The sequence below is a fragment of the Nannospalax galili genome, unplaced genomic scaffold (genome assembly GCF_000622305.1).
Source record: "Nannospalax galili isolate Female #2095 unplaced genomic scaffold, S.galili_v1.0 scaffold800, whole genome shotgun sequence".
Classification (NCBI taxonomy): domain Eukaryota; kingdom Metazoa; phylum Chordata; class Mammalia; order Rodentia; family Spalacidae; genus Nannospalax; species Nannospalax galili.
This window is the reverse complement of record NW_008347125.1, coordinates 626,191-644,853: the sequence shown is the minus strand read 5'-3', so window position 1 is coordinate 644,853 and position 18,663 is coordinate 626,191. Positions and strand designations below refer to the sequence as shown.

Genomic DNA, 18,663 nt, shown 5'->3' with positions numbered 1-18,663 from the left:
ACTGAATATATCCAATGTTTATGTATTTTTTGTATCTATACTTCATATACTCTAAATGATAAAAAATGAAATATCAATAATCCTGTTATAAAGAATCTAGTAGTCAGCTTAAGTAAAATAAAATAGATTAAATAAGGAAAGAAAGCAATAAGCAGCTAGAAAGCTGCAGGGAATTTACTGTGAAAGTTCAGATGCTAGAGAAGTTCTGAGTAGTGATTAATAATGTTTATTTTGGTTCTCTATTTGTTTAGTTCTTTTTTAAAACATGAACCACTGGCTACAAATTCAGATATAGGCACAGAGAAGGAATTCAAGAAATACTTCGTTGGATATTCAAAGGAGTAAACTAAAATTTCCACTGTTAAATAAGTAACCATTTAAGTCATCCATGGTTGGGCACAGGGAAGGTATTTTAAATGACTGGCTCATTTGAGTTTATTAGTGCTTGAATTTTCCTCCTCCTCCCTACATCCTCTGGCCTCATTCTGGTAACAGGGTAACTGGCAAATCCAGACATGCCCAGGTCTGGGCAGGGGTACAGAGCTGGGGGAAGTGAACACCTAATGCCTCATCTCTCAGGTCCCAGGGCTACCCACACACTGGTGCTGTCTTTCAGGGTCTCTGAGGCTCCAGATCTATCTGCCTGCTCACAACAATTCTACCTTCTTCCATCCCAGAGCTCCTTAAATCTGCCTGCTATTTCCAGGGTTGTTTCTCTAAGATCTGGGCTCCATTCTGTCTGGTAAAACAGAGAAGTAAATAGCCAAACTTATTAAGCCAGTGCTCTTGTTTCACAGACAGTCTAGGCCTGGTAGAGACTATGATTCAGTCTCCAAGTGAAGTGCATGTTTGGAGTGACCATCTTCCTCCTCTAGTCACAGTGTATTGTGCTCCGCCAAAGAGCCAAACTGAACCCCCACAGAATGACCTCAAATTTAATTGTCCCTTGTATTTTAAATTCTCTTTATCTCTGCCTCTTATGACCTCTATTATCTTCCTGCTAAGCCTCTGTGATAACAAACTCAGACCTTAAGCCTACTAAGCCTTTATATCTTAGAACCTCTTCATAAGAACTCTACCAGGTTTGATTTGCTTGAGTAGGAATAAGAAAAGAGGGAGGAGTTTATTGATCTGTGCCTCACTTCCCAGTTAATAAAACCACTGAGACTTTTCCAGATCATTTTCTTATACTTTAGTCATTTGAACTGTTTGAGATTTTAGATCAGACATGATCAATATTATTACTTTTTAATTAGCTTTTTCTTTTTTGAATATTTGTATTGAATTTTTGTGTATTTCATCCAAAACATTTTAATCAGCTTTATACCCTCTCCCCCATCCACACCCTCCCATAGCCCCCCACCCACCCACCACTGGATTTTATGCATGCTGTCATTTATGTTAATGCCTATTGAGTTAAGTTAGTGTACCCAGATGTCCCTCGGTGCAAGTTCATCCACTGGGGTCTAGTCAGCCTATCTAGAGTCACTCCCTTAAAGAAGATCAACTCTCCCTCACCCAGCAGTAATCAACTTCCAGTAGTTCTTTTGCTAAGGTGGGGGGCCTGCTGCCCATTTCCCCAGTTCTATGCTGGGTTTTTGTCCATTTGAGTTTTCATGGGTCTAGTAAATGCTGACTTTTTTGCATAGGTTCATATGTGCAAGGTCCCAGGAGCCTATAAGAGTCTCTTTCCATATGGTCATGCACCTCCTCCCCTTACAGTCTTTTTGTCCCCTCTTCTGCAATGGCCTTTGACTGTGGGTGGGTGAAGTTTAATATAGGAGGCCTGTCCGAGGACCCACACTCTGTAGACTCTTATTCCCTACACTTTGGCCATTTGTGGCCTTTTGTGCTCAGTGTCCTCTGTAGGGAGCTTCATTGATGAGAGTTAAGAGATGCATTAGAATTCTTTCTACCCCTTGTTCCACTATGTTCTGTGAGCCTTGGGTATAGAGGTTCCATTGTAGATGTGTCACATGAGGTTGAGTATCACACAGACACTTATTCACTGTTCATGTGGTACTCTGTGTAACAGTTGCCATCTGTTGCAAAAGAACTTTCTTTGATGAATGGCAACTGGCATACTTCTCTGAAAATATGAGAATTCGTATTTAGCATATAGTAAGAAGTTATATTAGTCTAGGAATGTGACAGCCTTGGGGTTTTCTCTACAATCTATGCCTTCTCCAGCCATGTGTATTTGACTATGTTTATAGTACCACACATGAGTTCCCTCCCACTGAGTGAGCTTTAAGTCCAATTAGGTAGCTGCTGATTACCCTCAAGATAAAAGTGCCACTGTACTATAAAGTTTGCTGTGCTGGTCGTTGTTGTGGTTATTAGTTCTTAAAGCTGGGGCTGGACCATTGATTGGTTTTCTCCCTTAGCAGCTTGCATAGTGTCCTCTGAAACTATGAGAGCTAGTCTTCAGGGAGGCGACTTCCAGATCAGTTCCAGCTCCATTGCTCCAAGTCCTGGGTCCAAAGTATTAGCGTCTTACCTTCCAAGTTCTGAGAGATAATCAAGAGCTGTGACAATAGCCTGTGTAATTTTGGGAGTCTTGGACTATCCTGACCAACAACTCAAAGGAAGTTTTTTCTATCTGGCAATGTTTCTTATTATATAGCCTTCAGCTATACACATGGACTCTTGCAGAGATATTGTATCTATAAATTTTCAGTAGACTTTTGAACTAATACATTTCCCTCTGGTTTTTCACACCAGCTAAGCATTATTTAATCTCTCCTCTCTCTCTCCTTGTATAGCACTCCCTCCTCACTCCCCAGTTAAAATACTCATATTTTTTCCATTTCACCCTTAGAAATACCTGTCTCCCATGGTCCCCCCTCTCATGAGCTTCTTTTACCCCTTTCCCCCATGGTTCCTCATATAACCATTCCTCTTCCCCTCTCATTTAAATACCCCCATTTTACCCATTTCCCCCTTGGTAACACCTGTCTCTTACTATTCCTCTCTCTCAGGCTCCTTCTTTCCCTTTACCTTTATTTATTTCCATTTTCTTGGCTCCTGCAGTTACATTAGGATATATACTCACATATAAGGATTTGGTGCTAAGATCCACAAATGAGGGAGAACATGCATCTTTTGTTTTTCTGAGTCTGTTACTTCATTTAGTATAACAGTCTCTAGTCCCATCCATTTATGTGCAAATTTCATGATTTTGTCTTTGTCACTGAGGGGAATGCCATTGTGTAAATATACCACATTTTCATTATCCACTCCTCAGTTGAGGGACATTTAGTTTGCTTCTACTTCTTAGCTACTATGAAAAAAGCAGCAACAAACATAGATGTACCCTGCAGTAGGATGAGTCCTTTGGGTATATGCCAAGGAGTGGTATAACCGAGTCATATGATAAATTCATGTTTAATTCATGTTTAGTTTTTTAAGAATCCTCCACACTGCTTTCCATAGAGGTTGCATGAGTTTGCAATCCTACCAGCAGTAATGAGCATTCCCCTTTCTCCACATCCTCTCCAGAATTTGATATCATTTGTTCTCTTGGTCTTAGCCAGTCTTACTAAGGTAAGATGAAATCTTAAAGTGCTTTTAATTTGCATTTCTCTAAGTACTAAAGATGTTGAATACTTTTTAAAGTGTTTCTTAGCCATCCTGATTTCTTCTTTCAAGAACTCTGTTCAGATCCATAGCCCATCTTTTAATTGAATTGTGTTTTGTTGTTTCTGTTTTTAAGTTCTTTGTATATTCTGGATATTAATCCTCTGTCAGTTGTGTACAGGTGAAGATTTTCTCTTCATGTTCTTGGTTGTTTCTTTTGCTGGACAGAAGCCTTTTAGATAATGAGGTCTCACTTGTTGATTGCTGACCTTAATTCCTATATCTTATAAGTTACTGACAATATTTTCTTCTAATAGTTTCAGGGTTTCCAGTTTCATGTTGAGGTCTTTGATCCATTTGGAGCTGACTTTTGTGCAAGGCAATAGATAAGGATCTAGTTTCATTCTTCTACAGGTGGAGATCCAGTTTTGCCAGGACCATTTGTTGAAAATGCTGTCTTTCCTCCATTGTGTGTTCTTGGCACCTTTGTCAAATATCAGGTGGCTGAAATTGCATGTACTCAGGTTTGGGTCTTCAGTGATGTTCCATTGATCTATGTGTCTATTTTTGTGCCAGTACCATACTGCTTTTATAACTATAGCTCTGTAGTATACTTTGAGATCTGGTATAGTAATCCCCACAGCATGTATCTTTGTGCTCAGGGTTACTTTGGCTGTCCAGGGTCTTTTGTGCTTCTGTATGAATTTAAGGATGTTTTTTTCTGATTCTGTGAAGTATGTCATGGGGATTTTGATTGGGATTGCATTGAATCTATATATTGCTTTTGATAGGATGGTCGTTTTCATAATGTTATTTTTCCAATCCATGAGCATGGGAGATCCTTCCATCTCCTAGTGTCTTCCTCAATCTCTTTCTTCAAAGATACAAATTTTTTCATTGTAGGTATCTTTAATGTCTTTGGTCAAGTTAATTCCTAGATATGTTTTGAGGCTATTGTGAATGTGAGGATTTCCATGTATTCTTTCTTCGATTGTTTGATATTGGTATATAGAAAGGCTACTGGTTTTTGTAGATTGACTTGGTAACCTGCCACTTTACTGAAAGTGTTAATTATTTCTAGTTTTCTCATGGAATTTTTGGAATCTCTTAGGTATATAACATATCATCTGCAAATAAGGATAACTTGATCTCTTCTTTTCCAATTAGTACTCTTTTAATTTCCTTCTTTTGTCTTATTGCTCTAGCAAGAATTTCAAACACTATATTGAAAAGGAGTAGAGATAGTGGACATCCTTGTCTGGTTACTGATTTTAATGAGAATGCTTCTAGCTTTTTGCCATTTAGAATGATGTTGTCCATGGTTTTTTGTTTTTTTTTTTACCCATTTATCTTTCCAGAGTGTGTTGTTTAATCTCCATGAGTTTGTGTAGTTACTAGGGTTTCTTTTCATGTTAATTATAAGCTTTATTGCATTGTAATCTGATAGAATGCCTGGAATTATGTCATTTTTTTGTATTTGTTGAGGTTTGTTTTGTATCCCAGTACATGGTCAGTTTTAGAGAAACTTCCATGGGCTGCTGAATAGAAAGTGTATTCTTTGGTGCATGAGTGGACTATTTGGTAGATATTTGTTAGGGCCATTTGATGTATAATATCATTTAATTCAAATGTCTCTGTTTATTCTTTGTCTGGTTGACCTGTCTAATGGAGATAGCGGGGTATTGAAGTCCCCTACTATTACTGAATTGGGTTAATCTGTATCTTTAAGTCCCATAGTACTGTCTTTATTAAATTGGGTGCACCAGTGTTTGGTGCATATTTGTTGATAATTGTAATATCTTCTTGGTCAGTTGCTCCTTTGATCAGAATTAAGTGACCCTCTTTATCTCTCCTGATTAGCTTTAGTTTGAAGTCTGTTTTGTCAGATATTAGAATCTGTCAGATATTAGAACCCCTGCTTATTTCTTAGTGCCATTTTATTGGAATTTTTTTCATTCTTTCACCTTAAGGTAGTACTTATCTGTGAAGATGAGATGAGTTTCTTGCAGACAACAAAAAGATGAATTTTATTTCTTTTCTTAGTGCCATTTTATTGGAATTTTTTTCATTCTTTCACCTTAAGGTAATACTTATCTGTGAAGATGAGATGAGTTTCTTGCAGACAACAAAAAAGATGAATTTTATTTCTTAATCCATTCAACTAGTCTGTGTTTTTGACTTGGGAGTTCAGGTCATTGATATTTAAAGTTATTATTGGAAGATGTGTACTGGTCACCATCATTTTCATTTCTGTTTGCATTCTTGGTCTAATTTTGTGTTTCCACAATTATACCTTCATTTAGTTTCTTTCTGTTGCCACTTGGGTATAGTTGTTCCTTTCTTCAGTCCTTTGTATTGCTTCGAGTATTCTCTACAGGGTAGGTTTGGTGGACCTGAATTCTTTTGGCCTATTTGTGTCATGGAAGATTTTTCTTTCCCCTTCAGCTATAATAGAGAGTACTGCTGGGCAAAATATTCTGGTTTGGTATCTATGGTCATTTAGAACTGAGAAGAGTTTGGTCCAGGTTCTTCTGGTTTTCATAGTTTGCTTTGAAAAGTTAGCTATAATTCTGACGTGTTTCCCATTATATGTGACTTGTTTTTCTCTTGCAGCTTTCAGTATTGCAGCTCTCTTTGTTCTGTACATTTAGTGTTTTTACTGTGATATGCTGTGGGGAGTGTTTTTCTGGTCCTGTCTGTTTGGTGTTCTGTGTCTATCTTGTACTGGTATGTCTTTCCTTATTTGGGGGAAATTCTCTTCTATAGTCCTGTTGAAGATCTGGTCAATACCATTTATCTGGGACTCTTCTCCTTCCTCTATGTCTAAAATGTGTAGATTTGGTCTTTTCATGGTGTCCCATATTTCCTGCATATTCCATTCCAGTTTTTTTTTTCATTTTTCATATTCTTTGCTTGAGTGGTCCAATTCTTCAAATTTATTGTCCAATATTCTGTTTTCCATTTCATTCATTCTATTGGTGAGGCTTTCTCCTGTCGTTTCAAATTGGCTTATTGAGTTTTTCACTTCCTTCATTTCGACTTCAGTTTTCTTTAATAATTTTATTTCTTTTGCGAATTCAGTCAGGTTTATCCCTATCCTCTTTTAGTTCTCTGAATTGTTTGTTAGTTCTTTAAATTCATTGAATTATTTGATAATGTTTATGATTGTTCTTTCAAAGCTTGTGTCCTAGGGCTGGAGAGATGGCTCAGTGGTTAAGAGCACCAACTGCTCTTGCAGAGGACCCGGGTCCGATTCCCACCACCCAAATGGGAGCTAATAACTGTCCATAGCTCCAGTTCCAGGGGAACTGAACCTTATTCTGATTTTCTCAGGCATTGCACCACATGGTGCACTTATACACATGCAGACAATACACTCATACACATAAACTAAAAATAATTTAAAAATAAATAATTAAAAATAAATGTTGTGTCCTGAGTTACCTCGGGGGGGGGGGCTTCACTGTACAATTCTTCTATAGGATTTGATGATATTTTGTGAGGACATATTATTTTGGCTTTTCATATTATTGAGGTTTTTTTTGTGATTTTGTCAAGTGGATTTCTTTTGTTCCTTGTGATTCAAGCCTTCCTTTGTTGATTTTGTTTGTAAGTTTGATTCTGTTTGTATTATTGATGTACCTTGGTTACTTTCCTGGAGGCCAACTCAGGCGCTCTCAAGCTCTTGAAAAGTCTGGGCCCCTACTAGCCAGCAGGAACGCCTTGTCTTGGAGCAGTGGGAGAGATTGCAGATGGTCCCAAAGCAGTGGGATGTGCATGACATGATTTAGCAAGCTCACCTAGGAGGCTGAATCCATGACCAATATTATTTTTATTCAGTTCTCACATGCTAACTATGGACAATTTTCGTTTATACTGTGCTCATGCTTGTCTATTAAATTCCATCCACCTGTCTTCAGTACTAAGATCACATCTTCTGCAGTCTTAGGAAGCTAGCTATGATTTACTTTAGTACAAATCACAGCCTGACAATATGCTTGAATAGCAATGGTATTCTTAGGGTTTTTGTGAAGGCAGAGAGATGGGACAGATTGGAAAGCTATCACAATGACTCTTCAGTCCATCTCTGCTCACTTTCACTTTGCTGTCACATGACACTTCCCTTGCCCCTTCTTCACTTCAAAACATCCCCAGTGTGTGATGAGAATTTTCCATCTGGTTTATAGATGCTTCTAAATGTCTCCTCATGTGGAGGAGTGAGCAAGACAGCTCTCTAGGTGGTAAATTCAGGTTATATATTAAAGTACAGCCAAACAGTACTTATGCGTGGATTAGAATCTGCTTACAATGGAGGAGGGAAAAATAAGACTTTAACTTAGTTTTTGTACCTAATTGGATATGCAGGGGGAAAAAAGGGGGAGGAGGGAATTCTGGAGCATGGGAGGAAGTCAGTGCTCCTGTTTAATCCATATTGCTCTTAAGATGCCTGTTAGACATCTCAATAGAGAATAGTTAGTGGCATGAGAGTCTAGAATTCAGCAGAAAGCTGAGTGGATTAGCACATGGATTTATTTTCCTAGACTTATAGCTAGAAAGGCAAAGATGGACTAGACTCTCAAACCAGCGCTGCATTTAAAGATCATACAAAGAAGTGAGCATAAAATACTAAGCTTTTGAGGCCCGTGAGAAGGCAAGAAAATAGGGCAGAGCCGTTGTTGTTTTGTCTCAAAAACCTAAGAAGAAAAATATATCAAAGAAAGAGAAAAATGGTTCTCATCAAGTGCTTCTCTGAGGCAAAGTATATAGTTTGGCAAAGTACAGACCATTTAAATGTGGGAGGAGAAATTCAGGGAAGGGCTATCTAAACAAACAGATGATAAATAATCTGTAAATTTATCTAAGAAAGAGAAGGTACTGTTTGGGCCACAGCATCATCACTGGAGTAATCTTAGTGTGGGATGCCTGCAATGCTTTTGTGGGTTATCAGAATAAAAATATATAAAAGCAAAACTTGGATTTGAGAAGCTAGAGCAAGGGCTATGTAACCAGACATTCAGAATGAGTAAGGGGGGCTTTGTTGATTTTCAGGCATACTATGTCTCTGTCACAGGGCAGCCTAGCATGGAGAGTACTGTGACCTAATATTTTGTCCCTTCTGTCCTTTCTTTCATGTGTCCTCCATGACACAGACCCCAGGCAATGATGTGCTATCAAAGAGATTGTCTGATCTAGAAGAGTACCATGATGTGAACCAAAGCAGTAGAAAAGGAAATAAGGTGTGAATAAGTCATGGGAAGCGGGAAAATAGGATCAGAGTGGTGCTGATAACCTAGCAGTGAGTAGAACACATTTAGACCTGCAGGGAAGATTGCCTTCTGAGTGAGGTGAATTGATGAAAGGAGACTTGGTGATATGAAATATCATTACACAGAGCCTGACGTTGAAGAAATGTTTCAATTTTGAGTTTGTAAATATAGATCTGAGCAGAAGTAAAGAAAACTTAAGTGTCAGGGTAAGAGATAGACTGTATGTAAGAATGAAATCTAAGGAAGATTTGGTACCTAGAAAGTGATATGATGATCAGAACTGTAAAAATATTAAAAGGATGCTCCAGTCAAGCACTTAGCTTAAAGTCTGTGCAAGATGTCTGTTGAGATTAGCAAAGTGCTCCAAGGAAAAGGATGCATCAGGGATTTTATAAGAGCAGAATAGATTTGTTTGTGTTTTTCCCTCCCCAGATCCTGGGGAATCAGGATATAGAATGTCTTCCTCTTTTCTTAACCTCCCCAGACAATTTGACTTGAAAGTAAAAGGATTTCACATATAGGCACTTTTTTTTGCTAAGAAAATTTATTTTTTTTTTGTTTCCAGGCCACATTTTGATTCTGACTATATTATCTGAGATATAGGATCAGAGCAATGATAATTACATATTACTGCAAAATAGACTAACTAGAAAATATGCTTAATATTTGTGATCACATCCTAAGGCCATTCATGTGAACCCATAAAAGAGGTGACTATTGATATCTGATCATAGTTTCCAGAACCTGCAGGAAACTTAGAGGATATTGCATCATCCTTAGTCAACTCAGCCAGCACTTAACTTCAGTGGCCTGGAATCTTGACTCAGGGCAGGGTCCAGTCACTTTGAATTGAGTTGCTGTAATAGAAGAAATATGATCCCTCACACCAATCCACACAGAAGAGAACTCTTCCTAGAAATACAAGAACAGACTTTAATTTCCCATTTCTGCCTTACATTGAGCTACTACATATATAATTTCTCAATTTACACAATATATTTTCTCTTCTTTTTGGTGACAGATGAACTATCATTTAAACCTCCTCAAAGCATTCTTATACATTAGGGAAACAAACAAATATCCAAATGAACATGGATGTCTCCCAGGAGCAAAGCATTAATGCTGTTCTAATGTTTTAGGGTATCTCCAGGTCATCTTGAGAAGGGAAGAAGATGACTATGATGGATCACCAGTACCCTTCGTGGATCTTTGTCAATGAGAGGACATTCATAACCAGGTAAGCATACATCTCTATGATGTTATCCTACTCACCATCACTTGTAGAATATGCCATTTAGACTTTGGTAAGCATGATATATGAACAACAAGATCAATACTGTGAATCACTAGATGAGATACTGGATAAGAATATAAAGAAGAATGTTCCTAAAGACTGCTAAACTATACCATGTGATAACATAACCATTCATATTTCATTAATAGTCATGTAAGCTCATTTAAAATTTTATTTTTGTTTTACTAATTGGAGCAATTGTGAAGACTAAGCTTAAGTGGAGGTGCTAAGGCTCCTCACCTCTGATGTTAACATACCCAAACAGTTACCCCGAGGCCAGGAATCGTGTGTTTTATCCTCACCTTTCCTATCTGTCCCCTCATGGCACAATTAGTTTTCCTGTTGACATGAGCTTGTATAATATGTGGCCAACATCCATAACTATTTTACTAGACATAATAAATGGCATCTTCTTTTGCTTTGGGAACAATAGAAGTTTAAAAACTATAAAGATGTGCTGGGTGTGGTGGCACACGCCTTTAGTCCCAGCACTCAGGAGGCAGAAGCAGGCAGACCTTCATGAGTTCAAGGCCAGCCTGGTCAACATAGTGAGTTTCAGGGCAGCTGGGGCTACAGGGAGACCGTGTCTCAAAAAGACAAAAACAAAAACAAAACAACAACAACAACAAAAAAAAAACTATAAAGATATGAACTGAATGTGGCTGAGCCAGATCAGATGCTGAGAAAGGGAAAGAAGAAATAGTGAAGAATCAAGTGAATCAGGCCCCAAGTCATACAGGGCCTGGGATGGGAGCGAGAAGCCAAAGGAGAAGTAGAGTTCAATAATGAAGAACAGAGAAAATGTATGTAGAATGGGTGTCAGTGATGGAGAGAAAGTGGAAGGGGACAAATATGGGCACAACCACTACTAGAAGATCAGGCTGACATAAATGGGTGGGACGAAGACACCAAAACACACTTCAAAGTAAAGGATTCCTTTATTCCTTTCTCACATACTTGCTGACTGCTTACTGTGGGAGGTACTGTCCTGAGCACTGAGCATTCAGCAATGAGCCAAACAAAACCCTTACTTTCAAGGGAGAGATACAATCAATATGAATGATAAATGTTGAAATTAATGAAACATAACAATATAGCAGGAAATCGAGTCAAGAATCCCAGAAGCAGACAGTCAGGGAGGCACACAGTATGGGATGCTCCAGTTCAAGATGAGCTCAGGGAAGACATCAGAGAAGATGCAGAATTGGAAGAAAACCCTGTTAAGTGGCTTTGCGCATTCCTAGCTAAAGCAGTTTGTGGGTTTGGGAGGCCAATAGAGAGGGAACTAAGACAGAAGTGGGGAGAGGTGAGGCCAGAGGTCACTTCATAGCCCTTATGAGAATTGGCCTTTCTAAGTAAGATGAGAATCCATGGAAAGATACTGAGCATGCCAATGAAAACATCAGTCTGGCTGCGGTGTGAGGAGCCCACTGGAGAGGGACAAGAGAAGAATCAGAGAAATTGCTAGAGGACTGATGATTCAGGGTGGAGGTGATGCTGGCCTGGACCATGGCAGAAGTGGAGGCAGAAAAGAGCATATATGACCTGATCAGAGTTGGTTCATAGTATCAGTGAATGTCTGCGTCTGTGGAGTCGACCAACCTTTGTGCATAATTAGTAGGAAAAAAAATGTGTCTGTATTGACCATGTGTAGACATTTTCTTATTGTCTTTCCCTACACAATATAAAATAAATTATTTTCATTACATTTACTCTGAACTAGATAGTATAAGTACTCTTGAGACAATATAAATTCTACACGCAAGTGTGATAGGTTATATGCATATACTCTGCCATTTTAAGCGAAGGACTTGAGTATCTGCAACAGTTGCTTTTTGTGGGGGACCTACAACCAATCCCCAACAAGTACCAAGGGACAAAATTGTATTTTAATGGAAGGGACAGTGGGATTTCCTGGAGGATTAGATGTCAAGTATGAGGGAAAGGGTAACCAAGGACGCTTCTACAGGTTTTAGCCTAATGAATGGCATTAGCATGTTTTGATGATATGAAGACTGTGGGGGTTGGGGGTAGGTTTAGGGTAGACAATCAGGAGTTCAGTCCTAGGTGTGCAATGTTTGAGATTGAATAAAATCACCAGTGAATTGCTATAAATATAAAAAGTGAGCAGAAGAAATGTGGAGACTGGCTAGAGGGGAAGAGCAACTATAAGGGGTTAAATATATATCTGGAAGATCAAGGAAATGGAAGCTTCGATATACAAGAGGGAAACTGAGGAAAGTTAAGTGGGCTAAACAGTCTTAATGTCATTTGGTGTCATCTTAATACTTTTATGACAGCATATGCAAGTCTTACTCAAGCTTAAAGCCGGACAAAATCCCCTCGTAGAGGGGTATGTGTGCATGGACCCCCAGCCCTAGCTGAGGAACTCTTGACATTTGACAGCTGATAGGAGAGGAAGAGTCAGTTTTCTTTAAGGGTGTGGCCCCTGGTAGGCCAAACACAATCCAGGGCACATTCCATACCCAAGAGTATTTGGGCAGCACATATTGGATTCAATGGAAGGGAAACAAAATGTTGGGTGGGTAGGTAGGGGTGGACCTGAGAGGAGTTGGGGAGAGGAAAATAGGGTCACAATACACTGTATGAAGTTCTCAAAGAAGTCATACATTTTTTTTTCGGAAGAGAATTTTTATAAAAACAGTTTTATGCACAGGTGGCTGAGAATGACTGTAATGTCTACATAAAATAAAAGGAGCGGGCAGAAAGGTGCTGGGGAAGGGTAGGAGATGGTCTCTTTACGACTTTTGCCTGTTCTCAAAAAGAATTATAGATGGAAGAGAAGCATCTGTAGAGATACAGCCTACACCAGTACTCTTTTTTGCATATATACCTTCTGTTCAGTTAAAGTTAACCAGCCCAGGACTTTTCTGAACACAGGGAGGAAAGTTTGAAGAAGAGACAATACCCAGCCTGAAAGGAGAATGTGCCAACCGGCAGGATCATTTCCTGTTCTCTGCTCTGTTCAGGTCAGGTCATAACATTATCACCCCACCTCTCCTCCTGGGACACTGCTCTAAGTCTGACCTTAGAACTCTGCCCTCGGTGTGTGTCAGCTGTGTTACAGCAGCTGTCTGACTTCTGTGTTCCACAGGAAGCAGAGTTCTCTAGCTCAGGTCTTTAGTCACTTAGAATCCACTCTCAACACTCGAGGCATCCACAATAGCAATCTCTGTGTCCCTTGCTGCATTGTACTCCTGGGTATCTCTGTGTACTAGGACATCTCTGGCCTGAGAAAGCTCCAAGGCAAATGTGATAAACAAGGCCCTGTGGTCTTCCTAACACTTACCTGCACTTGGGGCTCTTGCTTTGCTTTCTAATCTAGGCCATTTGTGTTTTCTTTGTTGTTTGTTTGTTTTCTCTTTCTTTTTTTTTTGTTTGTTTGTTTGTTTTTGAGACAGGGTCTCCCTGTAGCTTCAGCTGACCTGGAACTCACCATAGAGACCAGGCTGGCCTCAAACTCACAGAAACTAGCCTCTGCCTCCCAAATGCTGGGATTAAAGGCATGCACCACCATGCCCGGCTCTAATTTAGGCCATTTATATGCATGTGTTCTCTATATCTGTTCAGCTATCCTGTGTGTGTGTGTGTGTGTGTGTGTGTGTGTGTGTGTGTGTGTGTGTGTGTACATGTCTGTGTTTGGAGGTAAAAGGTCAATGTCAGATGTCTTCCATAGTTGTTATTCACCTTATTTTTTAAAATACGGTCTCTCACTGAACATGGAGCTTACCAATGTGATTTGGCTAAACTGGACAGAAAGCTCCAGAAATCCAGCTGTCTCTGCCTTCCCAGCAATGAGATTACAGACACATGCCATGCCAGTCTTTTACATGGGTGTTCAGGATCTGCACTTACATCTTCACAATGGTTCAGTGAGCTCAGGCCCTCGTGCTTACCATGTGCTAAGCACTTTACCAGTGGCGCAATCTCTGCAGCCCCAAGACAGTTTTATCTTTCTCTTGTATAGAGTTGCTGGTTCTGTTCTTTGTGGATTTATATCAATCTCATTTGTAGCCATGTCCTGCCAGTGGTAACTTCCCATCCTGGATCACCATGTCCCCTTCTTCCATTTGCCTGTTTAGTGCAGCATGAACTCAGATCCTGATTGCACTACAGTAGAGACTTATCTATACAATTGTGGTCACCAGGATGCCTGTTGCTTCCTTGATAAGGCAATACCGTTTCCCAGTCTCAGCACCTCACGTTTTCTATGAAATTTTTCCTAAGCCTCAGCAAAATTTTAAATAGTTCTCATTATTTGTGCATTTGTTATTTTAAAATATTTATTTCAGCTGGGCATGGTGGCACATGCCTTTAGTCCCAGCACTCAGAAGTCAGAGGCAGGTGGAACTTTGTGAGTTCAAGCCCATCCTGGTCTACAAAGTGAGTTCCAGGCCAGCTGGGGCCATAGGGAGGCCCTGTATCAAAAAGACAACCCCAAAATATTTATTTCCTAAATATAAAAGTAAAAATATAAAGTATTACTGTTTAGGTATTTATATTGCATATATTATAAAAATACATAATTATACATAATTATAAAAACAGAAATATTTTAAACATGTAGATCGAAAGACTCAAAGAATCTATATCAAGCATTCAAGAGAAAATGCACTTTAATTTTAGCCTAATCCTCACTTTGTAAAGATTCCATTTTATAAAGTTAAAATCACACTGTATCTTGTCTTACAGTCTTGTCATTAGATTACAAATATTTCCTGTACCATTAAAAATGTTCTTAAATGGTTTTAATGATAGAATAACATTCAGTAATATAGACATGCCATCCTGTAATCATTCCTTTAGTTTCTGTCTTCAGTATGGTATGGATTGTTCTGTTGTTGTTATTTTAATAATACATAGAAATAGTTAACAGAAGCAGCCCTGGATCAAAGTGTAAAAGTAAATGTAAGGTTATTGCTACAAATCAGCTTTCTTTAAAAAATTTGCGCTTTAAGACTAGAGAGATGGCTCCGTGGTTAAGAGCACTGGCTGTTCTTGTAGATGAGCCAGGTTCGAATCCTAACACCTCCACGGTGACTAACAACCATCTGTAATTTCAGTTCCAGGGGATCTGATGCCCTCTTTTGTTCTCCAGAGCCACTGCATGACACAGGTGCACTTACACACATGCAGACATAATAACGCTCATACACATAAAATAAAAATTAATTATTAATTTTTTAAAAAAATTGCACTTGCCAACAGCTGAAGTCCTTCTGGCCCCTCTTCCTTGTTTCATACATGAATGTTTGGTTCTCCTGGGTACAAAGTAAATCCCTTGAGGGTAAGAACTAGTCTTTCACAAAGTTGGACAGTAGAGTGAGTTGAATATATGAGATTATTTTAAGCAAACAGATGATCATTTATATTTGAATGCTTATGGAAAATATTAGGAAAATAGAACTAGTGCATGGAAACTTCATTCTCACAAATATGCTTAGAAAAAAATAACAAAAAAGGCAAAGTCAATTAGAAAATTATTGACAACAGGTAATACTTTAAACTTAGTAATTAGTTCCAGCAGCACCGCCATAGTCCAAATATATTCCTCTTTCTTACAGATGAGCATTAACACTTCATAAGTAAAACTAATACTTTTATCCCTAAAAAAATATTTTTGACAAGTACTTTCTAGTACTCAGCTCTAACACAGAAGGAAGGAAATAAACACATTCTGAAAGCCTAGGGACATTCCCATTTTTTATTTGTCTAACAGTAAAACCACACATTCTGGTGGGACATTTCCAAAAAAGAGGCTGAGATTTCATTGACCTTTTTGTTTTGTGTCATATTGTGGGATGGTAAAAAGGACTCGCGGTTTGTCTTCTGTAATTCGAGCATCTTTCAGTATGTTCATTAAAGCTCCAAATGATGGCGTATCATCTTCTAGCCTCATCATTTCCCAGACACCATGCTTCCAATGGAATCTCTCTAGATGTGGTCCCAGTACCACCTGACTCTGAATCAGAGTGCATTAGCAATACAGACACTGAGCTCTATCCCAGAATTTGTCAGGTGTGTCTCATGCACACTGCACTCTGGGAACTGCTCAGATGAGGAAGACAGGAAATTCTGGCAACTTCTGACCTCCTGACATAAACAAACTTCCAGGAACCAGAGAAAATTTCTGTAAAACCGTCACCAAAAGTGTTAACAATACTGCTGGCTAATTATGGTATCCCACACATCTGGCAAACACCCCCATTTAATTATTCACTTATGTAGGTTTTCAGATCCCTGCCTGCATTAGGCGTTATGGTAAACAAGAAGGAAATTGTCAACTTATTAAGATATTTTCATTTTGTTGCATATAAATACAGGAAGATCTTAGAGATTAATGTTTAAAATAGACTTTAAGATTAAAAAATAGCATCTACTTCTTTGAAATTTTGGTTTCGGAACATTTCATGATAATTAACATATGATCTGTAAAATGAGTAAGCATGAGGGTCACAGCACCACAGGCAACATAGGGCTTGAATCTTGCTGCTGGGCAACAGTTCTCTGAGTTTCAGCCTTCCTGGCTGCAGGGTGTTGGCACGGGTTAACTTCATGCTCCAACGGCCATGTTCCAGTTGCTCTTTCTTTCATTGCCTGGAGTCAACACTGTTCTGCTGTTCACACGCAAATACTCCCAACCAAAAAATGGTTCCATGTGGTTGCTTTTAAAGCACCTTCATTTTACCTTGTAAATCAGGACACTAGAGGTGAATAAATACCAGCCCTGTATTTAAACAAAACAAACAACAAAAAAAAGACACTAAAAAAAAGAACCAAAAGTTCAAATCCAGTTTCAAATGCAGGTCAGATTTCACCCTCAGAACCTGTTGGGCTTTCTGTGCTTGTTAGGAACCTGATATTTACCCTTGCTGGCTGTGACTCTTCTAACACCCAAAAGGCACATGTGCATTCCTGTCCTTGGTAAATAAGCTTAATTAGCATGATGTAATAAGTTTATACAGAAAGTACCTTATTCCTAACAGCGTCTTTTTCCAAGCGTGTTCCCTTTGCTTTCTGAAACAAAAGAACCATCCACCTACACTAAGGGCAAATTAAATAAAAAGAACCAGTGTGTTCCAAAGGCTGCCTCCAACCTGGCCCTTAGAGCCAGAGGGCAGTGTTTACCCAGGAGTCCAGAGTCTTCTCCTGATCAAAGGAGTAAGAGCAAACACAGGCCCTAGCCAGCCCTGAAGACGGGTTTATAAAGAGATGTTATCACTCTCCCAAAGGTCATTGGATTTCCATCTTTAACAAAGAATACTGACGGCCTCTCTGATATATTTTTATAGAGTCAAGCATTTAAAATGAGCCAGAGAAAGAGTTTGAAGCATGTGCTTAGAATCATCTTCTTTAAAAATTAGAATTGGATTGGGGCTGGAGAGATGCTCAGCGGTTAAGAACACTGGTTCTTGCAGAAGACCCGGGTTCAAGTCCCAGCACCTACATGGTAGCTAACAACTATCTGTAACTCCAGTTCCAGGGGATCTGACCGTCTCTTCTATCCTCTGTGGGCACTGCACAACATGGGTGCACTTACCTACATGCAGACAATACACACATTCACATAAAATAAAAATAATAAATAAAATATATTTTTTAATTAGAATTGGAGGGGGGAATGGAAAGATGGCTGAGAGGTAAAGAGCACTGGCTGCTCTTGCAGAGGACCCAGGTTCGATTCCCAGCACCCAAATGGTTGCTAACAACCATCTGTAACTCCAGTTCCAGGGGAATCCGACACCCTCTTCTGACCTCTGTGCACATTGCATGACACAGGGGCACTTATATACATGTAGGCAATTCACTCACATACATAAAATAAAACATAATAAAATATTTAAAAACTAGGATTTTTTCACATAGAAATTGTTTTAAATTTTTCATATTATTAATATTTTATGATCTAGAGAAAATAAAAGATTGCTATTAAAAAACTGAATAACATATGGGGCTATGTCATAGAAAGAATACCCCAGATATGTGAAAAGAGGCTGTTTCTTAAAATTTATTTATATCCAATATTTTCCAATAAGCATATATTGTCACTAATAGTTGAGCATATTAATGACAATCACTAGTAACTCCCAGTAAAAATCTAGCTACTGCACAATTATCTATTTTATCATTTTAGCAGGTTTAAAAACAAGAGCTTAAACATGGCCTTGTATGGCCTTAAACACCCAAAAGGAAAGTATAACCAAAGATTAAAGGGGCCAATATAATTTCTTAAGAGTCCACATGTATAGCTAAAGGCTACATAACAAGCAACAATGCCAGATAGGAGATACCTTCTTTTGAGTTGTTGGCCAGGGTGGCCCAAGGGACTCCCAGATAGTAACCCAGCATAGAACTGGGAAAATGAACAGCAGACCTCAATCTTATCTAAAGGAATATTGACAACTGATTGCAGCTAGAGGAGTAACAGCTGACCTTCCTAAAACAAAGACCTCTAGATAGGCTGACTAGATTCACCAGATGGACAAGTAGTGGGGAATGGCT

General features: G+C 38.9%; 1 protein-coding gene across 2 annotated transcripts in view; it reads left to right on the top strand.

Moving 5' to 3' along the window:
* Window positions 1-18,663, top strand: part of Rassf6 (Ras association domain family member 6) — a 62,675-nt gene that overhangs the window by 3,639 nt on the left and 40,373 nt on the right. For both annotated transcript variants that reach the window (XM_017800729.2, XM_029568549.1), the window contains exon 2: window positions 9,986-10,083. In XM_017800729.2, the coding sequence (XP_017656218.1) occupies window positions 10,019-10,083 (65 nt within the window). In that variant the 5' untranslated portion in view covers window positions 9,986-10,018. The remainder of the gene's footprint in view (window positions 1-9,985; window positions 10,084-18,663) is intronic.